General features: G+C 43.8%; 1 protein-coding gene across 4 annotated transcripts; it reads left to right on the forward strand.

The window, feature by feature from the left end:
- Positions 1-343: 343 nt before the first annotated feature.
- zgc:91944 (uncharacterized protein LOC436941 homolog) lies at positions 344-21,414 on the forward strand. Of its 4 annotated transcripts, XM_039820995.1 has the most exons (11): positions 344-578; positions 2,134-2,245; positions 4,958-5,384; positions 6,668-6,753; positions 8,971-9,081; positions 12,623-12,835; positions 14,386-14,542; positions 16,620-16,702; positions 17,907-18,002; positions 18,316-18,434; positions 20,660-21,414. In XM_039820995.1, the coding sequence occupies exons 2-11, from the start codon at positions 2,164-2,166 to the stop codon at positions 20,804-20,806; spliced, it is 1,521 nt and encodes a 506-aa protein (XP_039676929.1). In that variant the 5' UTR covers positions 344-578; positions 2,134-2,163; the 3' UTR covers positions 20,807-21,414. The 4 variants fall into 4 exon arrangements, with proteins under 4 accessions (XP_039676929.1, XP_039676930.1, XP_039676928.1 ...); XM_039820996.1 differs by lacking the exon at positions 2,134-2,245; XM_039820994.1 differs by lacking the exon at positions 344-578 and having other exon boundaries at positions 594-2,245.
- The last annotated feature ends 824 nt before the right edge of the window (positions 21,415-22,238 follow it).

Below are 22,238 nucleotides of genomic sequence, written 5' to 3' on the forward strand. Positions count from 1 at the left end.
CTTGCAAATGAGAAAGGCAGCTCATCTGCGGACAAACGCACTTCAGAGTCAGGTGGTGCTGCGACAAGGCAGACAGCTTTAGTGACATATTTAGCTGAGAAAAAAAAAAAAAATATATATATATATATATATACTGTTGGAAATAGAGTGTCGCTATATATGCTTTATAAACTTGATACATGTATGAGCATTGTTGGTATTTTAATTTCCCAATACTTGTGCTAAAATGTAACCTTTACTTTTATTTTGGCACATTGTGGTACTTCAATGTAGGGATGGTATTTCTATGTACAGTATAACCGGAAATCATAATTATGGTTCTTGCTAGCTTGACAGTGGTATCGGGTGAGGGGTCATAAATTGAGACAGACTCCCCACATTTGCATACAGTATTTCCCCACTGCATAGCTGAAAGACAATATGACCCCGCACCGTTTACCCTCTGCTCGGTAATTCACCGTCAGCGCCGGACACACGAGTTACTTTCTTTAGTGGGGTCGGGTGGACCGCCACTTTCTCTACAGTTTTCACCCTCTTCGTCTAGCCGGCTGCCGCTAATCTCTCCACAGCAACGGGAGGTAAGAGAGAGGCGCTCTCACATCCATGGGTGCTCCGCGGTGGGACAACCCATCGCTAGCTATCAGCTAACTTAGCTAACGTTTAGCTAGCGAGCTAACTCGTTAGCAACTGGATGTGTCCCAGCCATCCCAGCCCCGTCGACCTAACACAACGAATGTTTGCATGCGGCCGCGTTTAACCGTAAAGGCTTCGTACATAGCCGCTCATGTTAAATATTGTCGCTGTAACGTTAGCTAACTTCCGAAGTGCAAGTTTTAAATAAGTTAAGTTAGCCGAGACAAGACCGACTGAAGTGTCAATTTGGCCAGAGTCAACAGTAATGTTTCCTTTGTCCTTCAAAATAAAAGCGCAATTTGTACACCGATTCTTCAGAAAACAAAGCTACGGAAGAGTAATCAGTAACACTGTAATGCAAATACATTGCAATTGTGGTGAAACAAACGTGTATGCACAAATCTTTTATACATATATTTTGCTAAACTTTGCATAATAGCTTAAATCATGAGTTGAACGATGTTATTTATAAAACACAGTAAAGTAGCCTACTCTTAGCCCATTTTACCCCTATTGTTTACTGTGTGGTGGCTCCATCTGCTAGCTGTTAGCTCACTTAATTAAAATAAAAGGGTTAAAACATAAGTAAGAACAGTGGCGGAATGTAACAAAGTAGCCTACATTATTATATCAGTGTTTTCCCTCGGTTTGAGGAAGACTTAGGTGCATGTGTTTATTTGGCAGGGGTCCTGCCTCAAGAAACGTTACTTCACTAACTGACTGTAAATGCAATTTCACATGATTTTGGACCGTTATTATTACCATATCTGTGTCTAAAATGTTGGAAAGGCTAGAGCAGATAGTACATAAATAACACTCCAGAAGTTTAAAGACAAAACTTGCTAAAGAAGTCCATTTGGGAACATAATATAATCATTATATCTGAGAAAAGTCATTTAGTTAGTTTTGATGCTCACATTGATTTAACATTCATTCAACCCTGCAAGTGACTTACTGTACTCAAGTGTTGTATTAGTACTTTTACTTTAAGTAAGCTAAATGATCTGAATACTTCTTCCACCACTGAGTGGTATTACCAGCCTATAAGGGGCTTGTAACACTGTGCCATTAAGGACGACATGTCGATAGGTTTCATTCCCAGTCAGACACCACTGTAGGCGAATGCTTATGCATGATTTTAAGTATCGTAAATATATTCAAAAAGAGGTTATTATTATTTGAGAAAACCCATACAACTTTCAAAAAGCGGCAGTTTGTAGGGCTGCCACACGTGCTTTTATTCTGAAGGTTACATTGCATTACTTCCGCTTTCTATTGGTCTTGTACTGGCCAACTTGACACAACACGGTAGCAAGGAGCTATTATCGATGGGAATCTGGTGTTCAGGGGGAACCGAGGGAACCAACCACAGTTGAGGGTGTTAGCTTAGCCAATGTAGCCTGCTAGCGAGTCATTTGCTGTTGTAGGTTTGCCAGCATGCTAACGGGGGCAGCTTAACCGCAACACATTTGCAGCAAGGTCTCCTGTCTGACTCTGTAGAGGTCCAGCCGAGCTGAACTCCGCGGAGCCATGCGACAGTGGTGTGTCCCCGCTGCGACCCCTCGCGCTGAGCCGCTCCCGGGGCGCCTGTCTGTGTCACCGCCTCCGCCAGGTAAGAATCAGCGACGGGACGCGGTTAAACTCACTTTTTCAAGCGCAACGCCAGCTTGCTGCTCAGTTCAGAATCTTTTAGTTTTCTGCACATAAAGAACCAAGAATACCAGTGCGTGTGGTAAAATGGACATACTTTACTGTAGCTCTGATAGGTGCCAGTCTGTCCTGTAAACACACACACACAGTTTGAAACCGAAATAGTATCTGGCAAGTCAACTTTGTCCTGCTCATCAACGAAGTACAACAGTATTGGACTTGACACGTCTTAGACATCTTCGAGTCTTTCTCGTCAATTCGGCATTACATCCCACTTAGCAAGATCAACTTTTTAAAGGCCGTTGGCTCTACTATTTAACACTTGTTTATGTGTTTCATCAGATGGGCAAAATTAATTTTAAAATAAAGTCATGTTTCCCCAGGTGTTTACCTTTTTCAAGTATGCAAGGTCATTTCAGATTGGTAGATTTTCTAACTGAGTTTAATGTGAACTTTAGGGCTGCTCCCTCTTAGTCGGTTAGTCGACTAATCGGTCGTTTTGGTCATAGTCAACTTAGATTTCTTTAGTCGATTAGTCATGTTTTATGCTTTCTTTTTTTTTTCATGCTGAATGACTTATTTCCAAGAAACGTACGAGCACATCTCTGGTAAACACAATAATTAAAGTGGTGCTTTTGCATGGCTCTTTGCGGAGAAACTCAGATTTACAGATCTGTCGATTAAATCAACTAATCGATTAGTCGATACAATTTAATGAGTGTTAGTCGACTAAGAATTTCTTCAATCGAGCACAGCCCTAGTGAACTTCACACTGTAGTCTGTACAGTAACCAGAGATGCTGAAGGCAAGGCTTCCTACACACCCAGTGTGACCGCATGGCAGGCAGGTATAGGACATGAAGAGATGGACGGGTGGCTATGACTAGGCTGAATGGACCTGATTGCTAGGTTATGAATGCCAGGGTGATCTGACTTTAATTCCAGCCTGGACAAATGGAGCAAGGTTAGCCCCCAAGTGTCTGTGCCAAGTGTTTGAAAGGGTGCCAACATTTTGAATGACCCAAGGGTTCTTCAGAGGAGAATGCAGTCTGCTTTTTTTTTGTAACAGTTACATGCAGAATGTAGACTGATGAGTCGAGTTTCTTGATTTATAAACCTATAAAAGAAATCTTTGGTATTGCCTTAACTAAAATAATGTAGTCAATTTTTGCAGTTCAAGTGTTGTATTCGAGATAAATGCTCGTCGACAAAGGAAGTGTCGTGTTTGAATTCAGCTTTGAATGTCCGTTTTTATTTGGGGTTTCATCTATTAATAATCCTTTCATCCTGTATCAGTTTGTCTGCAGGTTTGTGAGAAAGTTTGCGACATATTGTCTAAATTTAAGATCTATCAAAGGCAGAGATAAATATAGCGGTGTATGCCTCGGTAACGCTGTGTGAAGTCTTGGGGTGCTGTTTATCTGGTGAGATATCAACCCAGGTATGCAGGTGTATTAATAGGGCTACACTTGGTTCATATTGACGCACAGTAGGGATTGACCGGTACTGGTTTCTTAAAGGCCGATACCGATTATTAGTAGTTCAGTCAGGACCGCTTTGTCAAATTGGATTCATTCATCTGCGATTTGTATTTGGCGGTCTGGCTCTGTTCTGGGGCCTCCCCTGCACTTCCACAGGCATACGCGGAAAGCGTGAGGCAGGGAGAACACACCTCCCTGCCCTTTTTTGTGGGAGGAAAAAGTTCTCTCTCAGGTCCAGTTCAGTGGCTGGTTCAGATGACTTTTATCTACCGCGCAGTGGAGAGAAGTTCTAAGCTCACAAGCAGCTGTAGGATTCTCTCTCACCAGAATTGAGTTTCTAGCCAGGGTTTTTACACAAGGTTACAGGAAAGAGCAGAATAAACAAAGCTGAGAAGACATTCAACGGACCCGAATACCATTGGGCTAGGAGACCAACAGTAGCCACTAGTCACCGACGTTCACTGACTTTCAACATTTCCCAGTGTACAAAGCACAGCATCAATTTAATCGCGGTTTAGAGGACAAGCTAATTGCGTTCTTTCAAATCGCGATTTGAAAAGCGATTAATCGTTCATAATCGTTCCCTAATACCCACAATAAAGTGCAAAGTGACCAGTGATCCCGTTAGAATACATTTTTTTATGATAATAAAGAGGCGTGGTTGACTTCATAGGCTGTGTACCTGTGCAACGCTACCAAGCCAGTTTAATTTTTCGAGAGGTGCACGTAAGGCTCCGGTGTAGGGTCCGTGTCTCAGCCACTAGAGCCAGTCCCACAATGAGCTTTCCTTAGTATGTGCCATTTCTGTGTCTGAAGCTATTGAGGAAGAGAGAGGGGGGGGCAAGGTGGAGGGTGGGGGTGTGTCCTTGACCAACTGCCACTTTGCTCATTTGAAAGCCATGATGTCTCTCTCTCATGGGCGGGCAAAGCAGAGAAAGGGGAGGTAACCTTGCTCCTTATGACCTCATAAGGAGAAGATTCCAGATCGGCCCATCTGAGCTTTCATTTTCTCAAAGGCAGAGCAGGATACCCAGGGCACGGTTTACATCTATCACCATTTCTAGCCACTGGGGGACAATAGGCAGGCTGGGGGGACTCATATTAATTATAAAAAACCTCATAAAGTGAAATGTTCATGCCATGGGACCTTTAAGCCTTCTTATGGTAGGGAACCCCCCTGATTTATGTCTTTAGATGCCAGAATGGAGTGCTGCGAGGCGGAGCCCCGCTACACCATCGAACAGATCGACCTCCTGCAGCGCCTGCGTCTGTCCGGCATGACCAAACCTCAGATCATCCACGCTCTGGAGTCCCTGGAGAGGCTGGACCCGGACCACCGCCCGTCCCACTGCGACTCTCAGCCCGCCCCGTCCAACAACACCCCCGCCGCGGCCGCCCCGGCCCCGTCCTCGTCTTCGTCCTCGTCCTCCTCGCTCTCCCTGGCCTCCGCCACCACTCAGACCTCCGGCCTGGACGGCGCCGCCCTGTCGCCCAGCAACAGCTACGAGGCCTCGCCTCCGCCCCTCTACCCTCCCAGCGTGGCGGTCCAGCGCTCGTTCAGCTACGACATGATGGGGGAGGAGGACTGGGACCTGGAAGAGAAGGTGGAGGAGTACATGAGGTGAGCCGGCCGCGGGCGAAGCACGACGCTGGATTTCGGCTCCTAAGGGCTCCTACACACTGCCTGCGTGAGCGTGTCAGCTGCGTGGCGTGTCCGTTTTTATTTCAGCTCCCATGTTAACAGGTTAGAGCTTACACACTGCCCGCGTGACACGCACGTCTCCGGCGCGGCTCGATCCGCGCCGAAAACGCCTGCATGCTAGAAATAGAACCGAGGTCTATTTTTCCCGCGACACGCAAGCGTGTTGGAAACGTTTCCAGGCAAAATAGAATAGGAAAAGATGTTTATATATGTCATTTTGACACAAATACATTTAATAAATGACATTTTGATGTTTGAAAGTCTCTAGGTTTTGACATAAATGCAGATATAAATGTAATTAAAAAAAAAATAAAAATAATTATCGATTTTCAAATATTGCACCTGAAATATTCTGTAGCCTATTTTGCCGTCAATACTGCCGACTTTGTCTTTGCTGTAATCAAATCAGTTTATGTTTATGGGAAACATACATGTGTCCAGGCAAGGCCAGCAGCAGCAGCAGCAGCGCCGCGTCAGATACGTTTCTGGTGTGCAAAGACATAGGAAACGCCACGCAGCCGCCACGCAACTGACACGCGACAGAAACGCCACGCTCACGCCACGCAGGCAGTGTGCAGGACCTCTGATGATCACAAAAACGGATGAATCGAGAGAGGAAAAAACGATTGTTTTGCACATTACGTTTTGCAAGTAAACTCTTATTTTGTCTTGTGTACTGAACGAAGAAAAAAAAATGTTCCAATGGGAAAAGTACTAAGGGAAATTTCACAGTTCACACTGTTTTCACAGTTTGATTAATGTTGAACTGTTTCCCTGTTTGTTTTTAAGTTAATAATAGTAATTGCAACGTCTTTCCAAAAGACAATGAGTAATCGTGTTACATTATCGAATTTTAATGTTGACCAAAATAATCGTGATTATGATTTTATTTTTTTCCTATAATGGAGCAGCCCTATGGTGGAGCGTAGTGTTATCAGAGAGCCGTGTGAGGACCAGTTGGGAAGCGAGACCGAAAGACCGGTAGAGACAAAGAGAGACTATTATAACATCAGATAATGACAGCTGCTGTCCCCCTGAGGCGCAGACTTCTTCTTCGGGACTTTTTAGCGGAGTTAATTCAGGTCAGGCGTTTAGGGACGGCTGAGAAAAGAGAAGCATCAGTGAATATGGTTAGTCGGAGCAACGGCTGGCGCTTTAACCACCGTGGAACGGATCTAATGCCACCATGTCGCTTTTTACAGGAGAGACAGCAACCTGGTGAAAGAAGAGATCAAATCCTTCCTCAACAATCGCAGGATCTCTCAGGCAATCGTAGGCCAAGTTACAGGTACTTTGTTTTCTCTGTGAACGTTATTAAAGGTCCTATGACATGCTGCTTTTTGGATGCTTTTATATAGGCCTCAGTGGTCGCCTAATACTGTATCTGAAGTCTCTTTTATATAGACCTTAGTGGTCCCCTAATACTGTATCTGAAGTCTCTTTTATATAGGCCTTAGTGGTCCCCTAATACTGTATCTGAAGTCTCTTTTATATAGACCTTAGTGGTCCCCTAATACTGTATCTGAAGTCTCTTTTATATAGACCTTAGTGGTCCCCTAATACTGTATCTGAAGTCTCTTTTATATAGACCTTAGTGGTCCCCTAATACTGTATCTGAAGTCTCTTTTATATAGACCTTAGTGGTCCCCTAATACTGTATCTGAAGTCTCTTTTATATAGACCTTAGTGGTCCCTAATACTGTATCTGAAGTCTCTTTTATATAGACCTTAGTGGTCCCCTAATACTGTATCTGAAGTCTCTTTTATATAGACCTTAGTGGTCCCCTAATACTGTATCTGAAGTCTCTTTTATATAGACCTTAGTGGTCCCCTAATACTGTATCTGAAGTCTCTCTTTATATAGGCCTTAGTGGTCCCCTAATACTGTATCTGAAGTCTCTTTTATATAGACCTTAGTGGTCCCCTAATACTGTATCTGAAGTCTCTTTTATATAGGCCTTAGTGGTCCCCTAATACTGTATCTGAAGTCTCTTTTATATAGACCTTAGTGGTCCCCTAATACTGTATCTGAAGTCTCTTTTATATAGACCTTAGTGGTCCCCTAATACTGTATCTGAAGTCTCTTTTTATATAGACCTTAGTGGTCCCCTAATACTGTATCTGAAGTCTCTTTCCTCAAATTCAGCCTTGGTGCAGAATTACAGCCACTAGAGCCAGACCCACAATGAGCTTTCCTGCCTGTAGCTTTAAATGCTATTGAGGAGGAGAGAGTGGAGGGGCAAGGTGGAGGGTGGGGGTGTGGCCTTGATATAACCATTCCAATGACTCCGAAGCTGTTCAGTTAAGGTAAATTAAGCTAAAAAACATAACTGGCTGCTAAGCTAACTGGTTGATGATGGTCACTGTCTGACCAAACGGAATAAAAAGCAGAGAAAGGTGTGTGAGAGCACGCAACTTTAACTGAAAATGACGACTGCGATAATCTGGAAATAGGTTACAATCTTCTGCCCGTATGAAAATATCGAAATCAAAGTGTAATGTACTGACCCCCAACACTCGCTGAGTGTCTATATGCTTCTGTAGAAAGAGCGAGCTGATGGGATCATCGTGTTCTGTCAAAATTAACATAACTGTCTTGCTTACTATTATTTTTAATAAAAAAAAAAATATATATATATATATATATATTTTTTTTTTTTTTTTTAATTAGTGAATCGATTCTGAATCATACAAAATAGGGACTGTAATCTTTGAGCGAAAAAGTGCCTCGCCATCCAAACATTCACTGGTTCCAGCTTTCTCAAATGTGATAATTTTCTGCCTTTTCTCTGTTTTTATATAAGTTTAAGTTGAAAAATCAGTTTGGACAAAACAAGTCATTTTTAAGAGGCCATCTTGATTTCTGGAAAACAATTTTTAGACCTTTTCTGGTCTTAAAGGTTAATCAATTCATAAAAAGAGAGACAGATAATGAAAATCATTATAACACTAATGACCGTATGCCACATTGAACAACATACAGCATGTAAGTAAAGTTTATTTATAGAGCGCTTTTCACAGATAAAAATCACAAAGTGCTTTACAAGGTACAACCACATTAAAATACGTTGAATAAAATTAAAACGTTTAAAAAGTCAAAGATAAATTAAACCCAGTCCACTAAAAGCTTGTTTAAATAACAGTGTCTTGAGTTGCCTTTTAAAAGAATTAAAACAGAATCAGCCACACGGAGGATATCCTATTATACAACATATACAGTAAGCCCCTATCAACAACCCAGCAACCCTTTTTTGGGTAGAGATAGAACTTCTAGTTCAAGTAGAGTTACTCTACTTGGCTAATCCTGGTTTTCTAGGAGCAGCATGCACCAAATCACGCGTCCCTAATCAAGGTATTGGTATTGGGGCAGCTTCATTAGCTTAACAGGACGTACTCCAGAGCTGGCTCCCGGCCGATCTCTACAGTACAGATGCTGTTGGCGCACCATCCAATCAATCAATGTCTTTCATGTGTTAAGATAACATGCCTTGCCTCCCGCACGCAGGCATCAGCCAGAGTTACATTTCCCAGTGGCTGCTGCAGCAAGGCCTGGAGATGAGCGACTCCAAACGCCGAGCGTTCTACCGCTGGTACCTGCTGGAGAGGAATAACCCAGGTGAGGCGCGTGCGGGGCAGGCTGGGGGGTTGGAGGGGTCAAGGCAGGACAACACAAGGACGGTGTTCCCCATCGTATCGAGACTATCTCTTTCCGCACAGTTACGTATTCCATATGTACGGGGACTGACCCACTGGGGGAAGTTGACGTGGATATCACTTTAAGACACGCCACCATGTGGCCCGTGCCGGGGCATTAAAGGCCCAGGTGTGCATGGGTTCGCTGATTCACTGATTTCCACTGTGAAAGAGGGAGACGTGTGAGCAGGTGAAAGCTACGAGTTTAGGGAAAGGAAGATTCTTACATCCACTTACCTTGTGTGAGAAGAGAGCTGGTCTCCGGGCCCCTCTCAGGGTTTCTGGTCTGCCTTCCCGCACTTGTATTGAAGAGTAAAGACAGAGAGGGGTTACCGTGCGGCTTATTGCACGATAAACTCTGCTAACGCGCCCAACACAAAGCACATTTCACGCTATCGAAACTGAGCTAGTCGGTTGGGGAAAGCGGGATTTCAAGAGCGCTGCAGTAGTTAGCAGCCGCTGCTACAAACATTTTCCAGCGTGTATTCAGCCACTTCCGGGTATCCCGGGTGATGTCATCGTGACGAGCCAGGAGGGTCCTCCCTGCACCGGTTGCAATGTGAGAATGCCTGTGGAAGATGGCCGTGATTATTGTGTGCTCTGTCTGGGGAGCCGAGCATGCGTTGATGGTGAGGGGTAACCCGTCTGCATGCATGATGAACTGGCGGTGAACGCTGGAACTGTCGGCTGACACCAGATATTCAATTCAATTCAACAACTTTATTGATCCCACAAGGGGCAATTCGTTAAGAGCAGCTACAGAAAACCCACACAAACAAAAAAAACACAAACCTTTAAAAACCCCCCTAATGGTTTTTTTAAAAAAAAAAAAAAAATTTTTTATATATATATATATAAAATTTTTTAGAAAAAAAAAAAAATAAATCTAAAAAAAAAAATGATGAAAAAAAAAAAAATTCTTTCTTTTCCCTATTTCTCTCAATCAATCTATCTTCAATCTCTTTGTTTCGCACCAATAATTTTAGAGCAGGTTTTGACTATACTGTTCAGGCTGTTTCTGTCTTTTCACTGTGAGTCTGTGAAACCAGCCGATAAAAGAAAAAGTCATAGATGTTAGAAGATGGCCGTGGCCAATGTGTGTTGTGTTTGGGGCATCAACATGCAATGTTGTCCAGGGATAACCCCTCAGTCGTGCACGGTGCATGGTGCAGAGTGCCACTACGCAACAGCCAACACAGTGACCACAACCCTGTGCCGGTTGGGCCCGGCCAGGGAGATGCCGGTGCTCTTGTCAGTCCGACTTGCAGAGGGGCGGGCCCTCTGAGCGGCCTCCGTCCTTTCACACCCAACCTTTTGCGCTTTGCGGGGTTTGCCGTGCTGAAGGCTGCGTCTGGCGCCTAAGCATCGAGCAGCGATAGGACGGATCTGAGTATTTGTATATAGCGTATCACGGAAAAGGAAAGAAGGAGAAGAAAGAATAGACAAAAGGGGTTCTTCTCTTTGACACACGTTTTTTCAGCAATCTGGTAGGCAGAGATGTCTCATTCAAATACCAGGGTCGAGAATCTTGGGAAGTGTGGGGGGAGTTTGGTTTGCTCTGTCTCCTCCCGGTGTGTCTTAAAGTGTCCCCCGTACATATGGAATATGTAACTGTGTGGAGAGATATACGATAGAGAACGTATGGTTACAAAGTAACCTTGGTTCTCTGAGTGAAGAGAACCAAGGCCGCTTTGATACCTTTTGAGTCCATTTTAATCAGTGAACCCTTGCACGTCTGGGCCTTTTATGTCCTGGCATGGGCCACGTAGTGGCGTGTCTTAAAGTGATATCCACGTCAACTACCCCCGTTGGGTCAGTCCCTGTACATATGGAACATGTAACTGTGTGGAGAGATAGCCTCTTCACTCAAAGAACCAATTTACCGTGTAACCGAACGTTTCAGGTACAGTGTAGACTAGGGTTGGGTACCGAAACCCAATTCCACTATGGAACCGGTAGGAATCGGACCGGATTAGAACGAAAATTTCAGTTCCACTTAATGTGTCGACTGAAATATTTTCCCTCTGTTGCTCCGAAACGGACGTAAAAAATATCCCCCTTTCTCTGTAGTCTACCATTAGCTAGCTACTGTAAATGTAGGTTACTTTTAAAATGCCATATTTTCCCTCTGGGCTCACCAAAATGGCCGTAAAAGCATATTAACCATTCACTGCACGTGATCGCTAGTAAACCTATTACATCTTTGATGTCATTTTTCAGTTTTTCAAGAATCGGTTTAGGAATCGGAATCGTTTTTAAAAGTACCGGTTCGGAATCGTAAAAATCCAAACGGTACCCAACCCTAGTGTACAGTTAGCCAATTCCAGAGCAGAGGAGTGGGATTGTAGATCATCAAGGACGATGGATATTAGGTACAGGAAGACTGATTATGAAAAATTGCAGATCAGCAGCTCGAGGTTGACTGTCGGGCTAATGATAAAAGATTAGATAATGTAGGAAGGAAGGATTGACAAAAGGGACAGGATTTTTTGTGTTGAGTGAATGTGAACCGCTGCTTGCTCTCCTTTCCCCTACCATCTGACCCCCATCCTCCTGCATGGTAAACCCACGCACCGCCAATTCCTCACACTAAACTCCATCCTGGTCCTCGAGGGCCGCGAGGTCAAGGAAGGACACGAGGCAAATCTATCATTTCAGAAGAAAAGACAAACGATAAAGGTGGTCGTGTCACAGGAGATGCTAATCGATAATATTAAGGCTTCTGGTTTGGAAATGAAACTTTAGTGGGTGAATGCGGTCTGTCTGTACAGGCTAGAGTAACAGCTTGGCTAAGTGTTGTCCTCTCCACGTCCTAGGATACAGGGATGTAGATACTTAAAAAAAAATTGTTAAACGGCTACAACACACTAAATGAGTAACCGCTAAAGATGCTCAGAGCTTTCATTGGTTTGTGTCAGACAGCCTGCATTCACAGTAACTCATGTCAGAAAGTCACATTTTTACATGATCGGTTCTATGAAATGAACCGAGCCGCTGATGGACCATCTGCTGACCCTTCATCTCTTAACCCTTTTATCGCACCCCTCCCCCCACCCCCACCCACCCACCCAAGCTTTGCCTGAGCTCCTCTGTAGTTCTCAGCCCTGATGCTAGAGGTACTCTGGTGCTGGTTTTCATTCCTACATGGCTAACAAACTGGCTATTAACAGTGATACTAACAACAACTAATTTCCTCAGTGGCCACAATGCTTTGCTTCTGATATAGGGCTCCTATTGACCTGTCCATCAAATTGACTTTAAATTGGCAGATACTGGAATAGATTATAAAGCAGGCATTTGTTGTTAAATGTATTATGAATGAAAGCTGCCAGGCAGGTCTACGGGAGTGTGTCCGTAAACCCAATTAACTCTCAATTTCCAATTACATTAGCCTAAACTGGTGTGTCCATAATCTAATCCCTGGCTGTGGCCTGCCTGACCGTTGGTTTTGTCCCGAACTGAAGGGCTGAGGTGGAGTGAAAGCCAGCACAGCGTGAGTCCCATGCCCAGGGCCAGGGGAGGGGACAGAGACGGGACGGTAGCAGGGGCAAGTGGCAGCCTCCCCAACCCCAACACCAACCTCAACCCCAACCCCAATCCAGTGTGGAGCAGGCAGAGAGAGCTGCTGATGCACTTGCTGCCGTGGTACGCTGCCGCAGCCGCCCAGGCCCAGCCAGGTAACATCCCCCCCCCCCCTTCCCTGCTCCCCCGGCCTCAGCAGCTTGCCACAGGAGATGCCTGCACATCAGCTGAGCTGCATGCCATTCGCCCACATAGCTTCTTCGGTCAGCTTGGGATGCATTTGGCAGATATAAACTAGAGAAGACTTTGTTTTTACATGAAGGATCCCTAAACTGACACAAATTAGACCAAGGACCCCCATTTGACAAGGTTTCACCCCAGAGTCCCCCATCTGACAGGAGTTGTGCTTTTTAGATGTTTTATTACAGAAAGTGTATGAAAACCCATGGCCATAATAGTCCTACATTCTGCTTTTGTGTTACTTACGAATGGAATTATAGTAAAAAATAAATGATTCCCCTTTTTGCTGGGGACCCCATGCAACCCCCTCAAGGACCCCCGGGGGTCCGCGGACCCCACTCTGGGAACCACTGAACTAGAGGATTGAACCCCGAATGCTAAAAATGAAGCGGCTCCATATTATTGAAATCCTCCTGACTTTTCCATAGTAGCAGGCTGTCGTACCAGCTGTGTGTGAATTCAAATGTGGCTTAGTTGGACCATAGTGTAGGAATAGCATTATAACTTATAACAGGATGGACCATACAACAAGGTATCTGCAGGTCTTAAAGTGCACTGAATTTAGTTTCCCTTACAACACATTCAAACGTATTTTGTAAATTAAATGTAAGTATTTAGGCAGTAATGTTAAGTGTAAATGTTTTAGTATTGGATTCCGGGCAGTCAGGAGACGATCTACACGTATAAACCGAGAGTGCGTGCAGAAAGCTGTTGAATCCTCTTATTGTGGAGTGTCTGTCGGCGCTCATATTGTTCCCGAAAATTAGACATTTTCTGTCCTGGGAGCAGAAGCACACCATCCCGGGAATCCGAGATAAATATATAAAAGTTTCCCTTTTTTAAAAAGGTCTTAAATTTAACTTGGCTAAACCCCACAGAATCCCTGGTACATGTTAGCTAAAATGTAGAGTTAAGATATATGGTGGAAGTCAGTCCTTGTTAACTGTCACCATGGATGGTGTTGTTAGATATGCCAGAGGAACCTGTTCTTTGATATAAAAACCTATATTTTACGTGATAGACTACAACTGTACAACCAAATCATATCGTGGCAGTCTGTGATATCAGCAAATATTGTATCAGTCTCCAAATAATCGATCTATCGTAACTTGATAAAACTTGCCATTTACACCCCAAGTTCAAATTAGATTATTGTTATTATTACATGACCTTAATTTCTGTCGGTAGTTACTGTCTGAATGATTCACTGGGCGAAACGTCACTCTCTGCAACAGTGTTAGGAATACTGCTGACTCATTGGTAGTTAACTTATAGCCTAAGTAAAAAGCTCAGATGAAGCTAACTAGTTATAATGTAGTGGTTAATGTTTACTTATAATACAGCGTTTGTTCAGCTGGTTTAACAGGTTGCCACATTGAATGTGTTTAGACTCCTAAACACATTCAATGTCTATGTTTACATAAACTCCACACAGTTACAGTGTTGCATGTGCTCTTTTCTTCAGGGGCCACCTTATCAATGCGGTCTCTGGTGAAGGAGGAACCCGACTGGAGGTCAGGGATCATAGCGGGCGACAGAGCCGGGATGGCGGGCGGGCCTCTGAGGCTGCGTAGAGGAAGCAGGTTCACCTGGAGGAAGGAGTGCCAATCAATCATGGAGAGGTGAGCAAGTCTTCGCTGTTCCGTAAAAGGAGACACGTGCTGTATTGTGCCGCAATCATGTCACGTGTGAAAATGTTACAAAATGGAGATTTCTTCTTTGATACACGTCAGCCGTAGAGGTGAACATTTAACTCGGGCACTCAAGGTTTGCACCCTGATTAAACTAAGACTTCCTTCATTCTCGCATCATCAATGATGAAGCAGTTGGTCAAGTAAAACTGTATACATAAACTGAGCTAGAGCTGCAATTGTCATTATTGATTAATCAGACTTGCATTTTCTCAATTAAGCAAATAATCTTTCGGTCCATGAAATGTAAAAAGGAAAAAATCACAAATTTTCAGTGTCAGAATTTCCAAAAGACCAATGTGATGTACAAATCCACAAGTAATTTGTCTTGTGAATGTCAAAAAAAAAAAAAAACAGCAAATGCTCACCATTTACAATGAATTTGCAATGAATGTTTGGCATTTTTGCCTGAAAAATGACTTCAACAATTAATCGACGATCAGAATAGTTGCAAATAACTCTGCAGTAGGCACGGGTATTTATTGGCTCTCATCGGCAGTGATGGAAACATGTCACCTGAGTGGACACTCCAATTTCAGCCCCTTCTCTGGCGTGATGCTATCACACGCGTCGAGTCGCCTCAGTCAGTAACTTCCGTTATCTCAGCCACAAATTCTGTCCGTCTCGGCCCAAGAAGTGCTCGGATATCGTTCCAAATTAGTCAGCTCCGAGTTTGGAAGACCACCCTAACATTGTCACTAGCCTCCATTCTACTTCTTCATGTTTATTGTTATTGTAACCCTGTTTTCCAGAGGGTTTGTGACTTGGGACCTGACACACAAGAGGAAAACAGAAAGGCATACTTGTCTATTGGCAAAGGGAAAGGAGTCTATCGCATATTTTTAGCGGGTTTTGATGTTTAAAAACCTGCACATACATATTTGCATTGATCTGTCAAAAAAACTCTATTAAGACCAAAGCACAACCAGCACAGGTTCAACCACCTGGTCATGGATTGTTATTCACATATGATAGGAATGCAGTATTACTTGAGCTAATTGTCACTGTAAATAACCTTCATGGTTGGAAATGTCCTTTAGCGTCTCACTGTTGTGTCGTCCTGCTCACATTCAGATCAGTATGGTGTTTTGTTGTTAGGTGCATTATATCTCCTGTTCTCTGTAACATATTTGTCCCAGACAGTCTTCTCAGTAACCCAGAAGGATGCAGAGAAAGAAGAGTAGGCAATCCTCTCCAGTCCTACCCGCTGTATGCAATTGATTTCTCTATTACATGGTTGCTGTAAGTACAGGGTGCAGTCTGGCCACTCACAGTAATAAGACCAGACTCAACCAGCAGTGCCCCCGGAATACGCAATTCCACTGCAGTGCTAATCCTTATGAGCTAGTTTACACCCAAGGACGGTACAGTAGAGGTGAAGTGCCTGTGTCTGTGTGTGTCTGTGTGTGTGTGTGTGTGTGTGTGTGTGTGTGTGTGTGTGTGTGTGTGTGTGTGTGTGTGTGTGTGTGTGTGTCAGAGTGGACAGTATAGGGCAACTCGGAGGGTGAGAGGAAGAGAGGGCTGGAAGAAATTGATCCCTGTGTGTTTTGTAAAGATGAGCTAATGATTCTTTTTCAGCTCTAGAGGGAAATAAAGAAGCTAGACATGAGAGGAAAATTTGGAGAGGGAAAAGAAGAAAAGGTTACTTTTAATCTTTTTACCTGGATATGTACAGTATATTTCTGTTTGTACCAGAGAATCTTCACTTTTCTAGGCCTAGGCATAGATTTAAGCATGCAGTGCTTGAATTGCAGAAATGAATCCACCTAATGCATCCATTAATTTCTTCCTTCGCAGCGAGGACCTCTCCTGAAGCTCCTCCACTGTATAAATATTATCATTACTCTGCTCTGGCTCAATACAAAGTAATTAAAAGTAGATGAGGTATGAACTGAGGGCGTACCTACAGTGGCACTGCTTAGACTGGTGCCATCTTCTGATAAATGTGTAGCCTGTGATGCAATATGATTGAACCGTTTCCAATACTCTGGATGTTTATCTCTTACAGCTTCTTCATGGAGAACCAGTACCCAGATGAAGCCAAGCGAGAGGAAATCGCCAACGCCTGTAACTCTGTCATTCAGAAACCAGGTACTGAGTCGCATCGGAACTGTATCAAGGCCTGTTTCCTGTCCGAAACGTCCTCGGGCAGCCGCTCAGGATAGCTGAGATAAAGTCTCTTGTTTAAAATGGCATTCTGCACACTTGACGCGTGTCATAGCATCACGCCGTAGAAGGGGGCGTAAATTGGAGACTTGAATTTGTTCTAAAAAGATTGTTAAGCACATTGAAACTACACAACACATTTTAAAGGGATACTTTGCCGATTTTCAATCCAGGTTTGTGTCATCTTTGTGTGGGCAGCATGTTTAGATGAACGGCGTGCGCTTTCCCTCTGTGGTGCCGGTGCGTGGAGCTCGGAACAGCGGTGGTCTGCTGAAAACTAGGCATTACGTGTCATCGGGCGGCTCTCGGTGGACCTCTGTAGCCTGTTTGGCATCATCTGGCTCATCTAAACACACTGCCCACACTGCCATGACACAGAGCAGGATGGAAATTAGCAAAATATCTATTTACAAAGTCTGCCTGAGTAATAGGAGGGTAATGGCATGCAAAATTCACCATTCAAAAGGTTCCACGGTTTTGCACTGTGTGGTACAACTCTGCTTGACTCGACTCATGTTTTTGGTACCAGTACTTTTCTGTCTTCGGATAGAACTCCCTTAGTTTTGCGGGCTGCCATTTAAAAAAAGAAAGAAAGAAATCTGGCTTGAGTAAATAAAAAACAATTGCAGTTGCTGTTGACGGTAGCTTGGCGATATAAAATCACGGGATGTCCCGTGTCATGCTCGTGATGATTCTGTCTGACCAATCAGTGGTCTGCAAGTGTTTTAACTCTACTTTCCAGTTTCGGCTCAGCTCGCTTGGAACCTCGACCGAGGTACTATCTACAACTTTTGTTAATGGAAAAAACTAAAAAAGAGCGAGCCGTACCATGCAGTGGAAAAAAAACAGGAGTAGATAAAACCCAAGATTTACTGGTATCAGTGTTTGTGAGTTTAATAGTTGCATTTACAGTAGCAACTATAGTTGCAGTGTGTTTTTTTTTTTGTTTTTTGTTTTTTGTTTCAGGCTTTTGTTTTGTGTAAAATGAAATCTGTTATCCTAAGTCATGTGTCTCTGTAAAATGAAAGTTGCCTTTTATAGATGGAGGTAGTGTCTCCACAGAGATCCTGTGGTTGTGCCATATTTGCTGGCACTATAAGTGAGAGATGTTGTGTATTTCGTCACCCAGGCTGCAAGCTGTCTGAGTTTGAGCGCGTGACGGCATTAAAGGTGTACAACTGGTTTGCCAACCGTCGGAAGGAGATGAAGAGAAGAGCGAATATCGGTGAGGACCTGATAACTTGGTATTGCCGCTGTCCGGGTGTTCTCTTAACGTCAACTTTTTAAGAGCTTAGAAAAGAAGCCTGGTTTTCAGCTCTGTGACTGTGTCATGGGTTTTCAACCAGTTTATGTAAAAGTAGAAGATTTTTGTTCTCCACTTCATCCGATCATGAGAAAAGTTGGCTGTGGACGGCGGCGGCGACGTGTGGAATCCCATTTTCCTGAGCCCCGTTTGTCTCTGAAAAAAATGTACCTCTGCATGTCTGTTTCCCGCGTTTCCATCTCTTACCTCCGCTTCCCTGTCTTAACACAACCAGAAGCTGCCATTTTGGAAAGCCACGGAATCGAGGTGCCAAGTCCGAGCTGCCACTCAAACGGCGAGGATGGAGAGATGCACGAGTTTGCCGATCAGGTGAATCATCGGTTCTCCGAGCCGGTAAGTCAACGTGGTGCCGCTTAAGAAGAAACAACTCGTAGGAGAACTCGTTGGCTGTGATAATTGTAAGCTGGAAAACGTTGTCACTGGCATCATGTGTTTTCTGCACACATGTTGTGTGTTAGCCGAGTCAGAGGTAGGGTTGGGTACGGTTTGGATTTTTACGATTCCGATGCCGAACCGGTACTTTTAAAACGATTCCGATTCCTAAACCGATTCTTGAAAAACTGAAAAATGACATCAAAGAAAGGCTTTGTTTTTACACCTCTCCTGACTTATGGCATGTCCTGCACAGGAGAAAACTCTCAGACGGTGTCCAAAAGGCCTGTACACCCAGGTAGGAGTTTGAAAGGGCAGACAATTTGGGGAGGCTGTCCCGCCTCCCCCACCAGCAGGCTACAGGGTCCTGTCCTGAGCGATAGACCAGCAGAGCAAGTTTACTATGCGATCACGTGCAGTGAATGGTTAATATGCTTTTACGTCGGCTTTGGTGAGCCCAGAGGGAAAGTTTGACATTTTAAAAGTAGCCTAAATTTACGAGAGCGGAGCCATAGTGGAACCGGGTTTCGGTACCCAACCCTAGTCAGAGGTAGCTGATGGTAAGAGCCAGTCTGCTGCATTGAGTACACATTGATAGGGCCAGGGAGTCTCTGAGGCTGCAGCATAAACACAGGCGGTCTCTCGGCTGGTCACCATTAACACGGTGTGGAAAGTCTCGCCGGCAGCCTCACTGTCATTTAAGGAAAGCGACGGCGTATTTCAAGCTGCCGTATAAATCTGGCCATTGTGACTCTCCGTCTGGGTCATGCTAACTTTGCACTCGCCACCTCCGTTGCAGAGATTTGGGGGAAAACGATGTAGATCGGCTACAGCTTTCTAAATGCACGGTTTTTACATGAAGCGTTTCAAACAACCGAAATTAAACCCAGAAGGAAGCTGCCTGAGAAAGTCCTAGACTGTCCAGGAAAATGCGTAACCAACTGCTAGTGTTTATTGCTATCACACACATTGCCATCCTCACCTAATATAGTGTTTCACATGTTGTAATGGCTTTTGGTCCAGCCGGCCTTTTTCTCCCAGTCAGTGCTTGAATTGGACCAAAGAAAGGTGCCAGTACCCTAATTCAGCAGTTGCGTGACATGATCATCACACGTGTCTTGGATATATTTAGTATATTCATACATACATCTTGTAGAGTGACCCCGAAACGTTGTAATTCTATCCAAGGAGCCTGATTCAAGTCGGGATTATATTAATAGATATCCGATCACTCAAATGTCCCGACTAACTTTGGATGAGGCTCGTGAATGTGCGCCCAACGGAGATTCCTAAAACAGAATCGGTCATACAGTACGTACTTGTAAATCTGCCAAAAAGAATGCGTTTGAACATTTCTGTCTTTGTGCGTACACTAGGGCTGTGCAATTAATCGTGATTACAATTTCTGCTCCTAACAATCCCAAAAATGGAGTAATTGAGAAAAACGATTTATTTTTCAAATTATGTCTTGCAAGTCAACTCTTATTTTGTCGAAAAGTATTGGAGGGAAGTGTGTGTGTGTCTCTGTGTGTGTGTGTGTGTGTGTGTGTGTGTGTGTGTGTGTGTGTGTGTGTGTGTGTGTGTGTGTGTGTGTGTGTGTGTGTGTGTGTGTGTGTGTGTGTGTGTGTGTGTGTGTGTGTGTGTGTGTAATAATAATATTGTTGAACTGTTTCCCTGTTTCTTTTTTTTATTTCAATAATTACGTCTTTCCAAAAGTCAACGAGTAATTGTGTCAATCATGATTTCATTATTGACCAAAATAATTGTGATTATGATTCTTTCCATAATCGAGCAGCCCTAGGGTGAACACAGTTGTAGTCTTGAATCTACACCGGGTTGTATGCCTCTGGCTTAGGGTTGGGCATCATTTCCATTAAAAGAAATTCTGATTCCGATTCTTCCTTTTGATTCCAGTTCTTCTTGATTCCGATTCTTTGAGGGTTGGAGTTGAAAACGGGTTACAGATAAGAGGACATTTAAATTTTTATTCAGTGGTGATTTACAGTTTTACCGAATTACGATTCCTTTGGAATCGTAATTTTTGAAACGATTCCAAGTTGGAACCGGTTCGCGGTGCCCAATCCTACTCTTGCCCCAAGTGTATCTGATCACGTGGCTACCGAGTGTAAATCCAAATGTTTTGCTTACGCGTCCGTACTTAATTTTTAATTTTTTTTCCCCCACAGGAGGAGACCTCTTCCCACAGGATTGTTGACCACCAAGACCCCTCCTCATTGGCTCCTGCAGAGGTCGCAGGCCTGCCGAGCCCCGCCCCTCAGGTCCTGGATCAGAAAGAGGAGGCTTCCAAAAGGGAGACGGTGGATGAAGAGTGACCCAAGCGGGTGGAGTTTGGATCGTCATATTTGAATTTGAAGTCCGTTGAAATAGGAAAAACACAAAGTGTCTCCTCCTCCACCCTTGGGAGGGTCTTTGGCACCCAAAAATCAAAGGGAGAACGGGTGCTGAAGATCGCTGAGGTGCCTCTGATGGCAAGGAGGCCACTGTATTTATCAACAGTAATCCTGCTTATATTAACAGCAATATACAGTAAATATATATATATATATATATCAATATATAGTGCATTCCAAGATGGTATTTAAAAGCCTAAACTCCTTAGAAGGAGAACTATGTAAAGGATACCTCGCTCATTTTAAGCCTTTTTATTTTTTCTTCGCTACATGCCTTCTTATTAGCCTTTTATCAAAGAGTGGTTGGTCGATGGACTGTGGTGCCGTGAGCGTGCTGAGCCTGCAGGTCAGGTGTTTGGGTGTAGGGGATAAAGTACGCTATCAAAGGATCTAGTTTATGGGGGATACGGAAGCCCCCCGCTTGCTTGAATGTCTTCGACCCCCGTCCGGTCTGCGAAAAACCTCAATCAGTCGATTGGTTCAATCAGTCGATCAGTCGACGAGTGCTGTCGCGCGAAACCGAAAAAAAAGCCCTGAGGGACAACTGGAATCTCAGGTAATCCCGAAACATGGTGGATAAGGACAGTGAAGTCTTAACACAACGCTTTATATTTTATTTAATTTTTTTTCTCCTTTACCATCTTTCCTTTCCTTTCATCTTAACTGTGTTTAACCAAAAAAACAGGATGTTGTTATTTATACCTTTTTATATTAGCAAACACGAGCCTAGGGCAATATATATCGTGGTATATGTCTTCTTTGTTATACTGAATGCTGCTGTTTGGTCATTTTTGTAGTATAATCCTTCATTTCAAAGTCTTGTCTGTCAAATCCTCAACTCAGCCAGTGAAGCTAGACTAGATACATAACGTCTACTCAGATTCTTTTTTTTTTTTTTTTTTTTTTTAACGTTTGAAATAACGCTAAAACAAAAATGTGACGAAACCTGAACGCGTCAGCCGACACGCTGCAAGCACCTTCTCTCCTTTTCGCCGGAATAAGCTAAAAGCTTAGGCGCCTGTACTGTTTTTGTCGGACCGCGGAAGCTGCACTTCAAAGCGGATCGCACTGTAATTTGGAAAGCGGGACGCGCGTTAACGGAACCTGTACCTGCATTTAACGCGTTCGTAACCCAGAGAGCGCGAGTGCTTCCCTATCAAATTAGCACTAATATACAAACTGTTATTTGTCAAACTTGAATAGCTGACTTCAACTTGTTGCATTACTTAGTCCCTGTATTTACCGGCCCAAGGCCTCGGGAGTTACTCCCTTTTTTTTTTTTTTTTTTATTAAAGTTCATGAAATGGACAATGACGCTTGAACTCAAATACCCTCGCAACCCCACCTCCTACCA

The sequence above is a fragment of the Perca fluviatilis genome, chromosome 13, assembly GCF_010015445.1.
Source record: "Perca fluviatilis chromosome 13, GENO_Pfluv_1.0, whole genome shotgun sequence".
Classification (NCBI taxonomy): Eukaryota; Metazoa; Chordata; class Actinopteri; order Perciformes; family Percidae; genus Perca; species Perca fluviatilis.

Excerpts from the sequence above, each read along its gene's own strand:
- zgc:91944 (XM_039820995.1), top strand. The coding sequence starts at position 2,164 with ATGCGACAGTGGTGTGTCCCCGCTGCGACCCCTCGCGCTGAGCCGCTC. Across the intron at positions 14,543-16,619 it reads TGCCAATCAATCATGGAGAG|CTTCTTCATGGAGAACCAGT; the intron begins GTGAGCAAGTCT and ends TATCTCTTACAG. Across the intron at positions 16,703-17,906 it reads CTCTGTCATTCAGAAACCAG|GCTGCAAGCTGTCTGAGTTT; the intron begins GTACTGAGTCGC and ends TTCGTCACCCAG.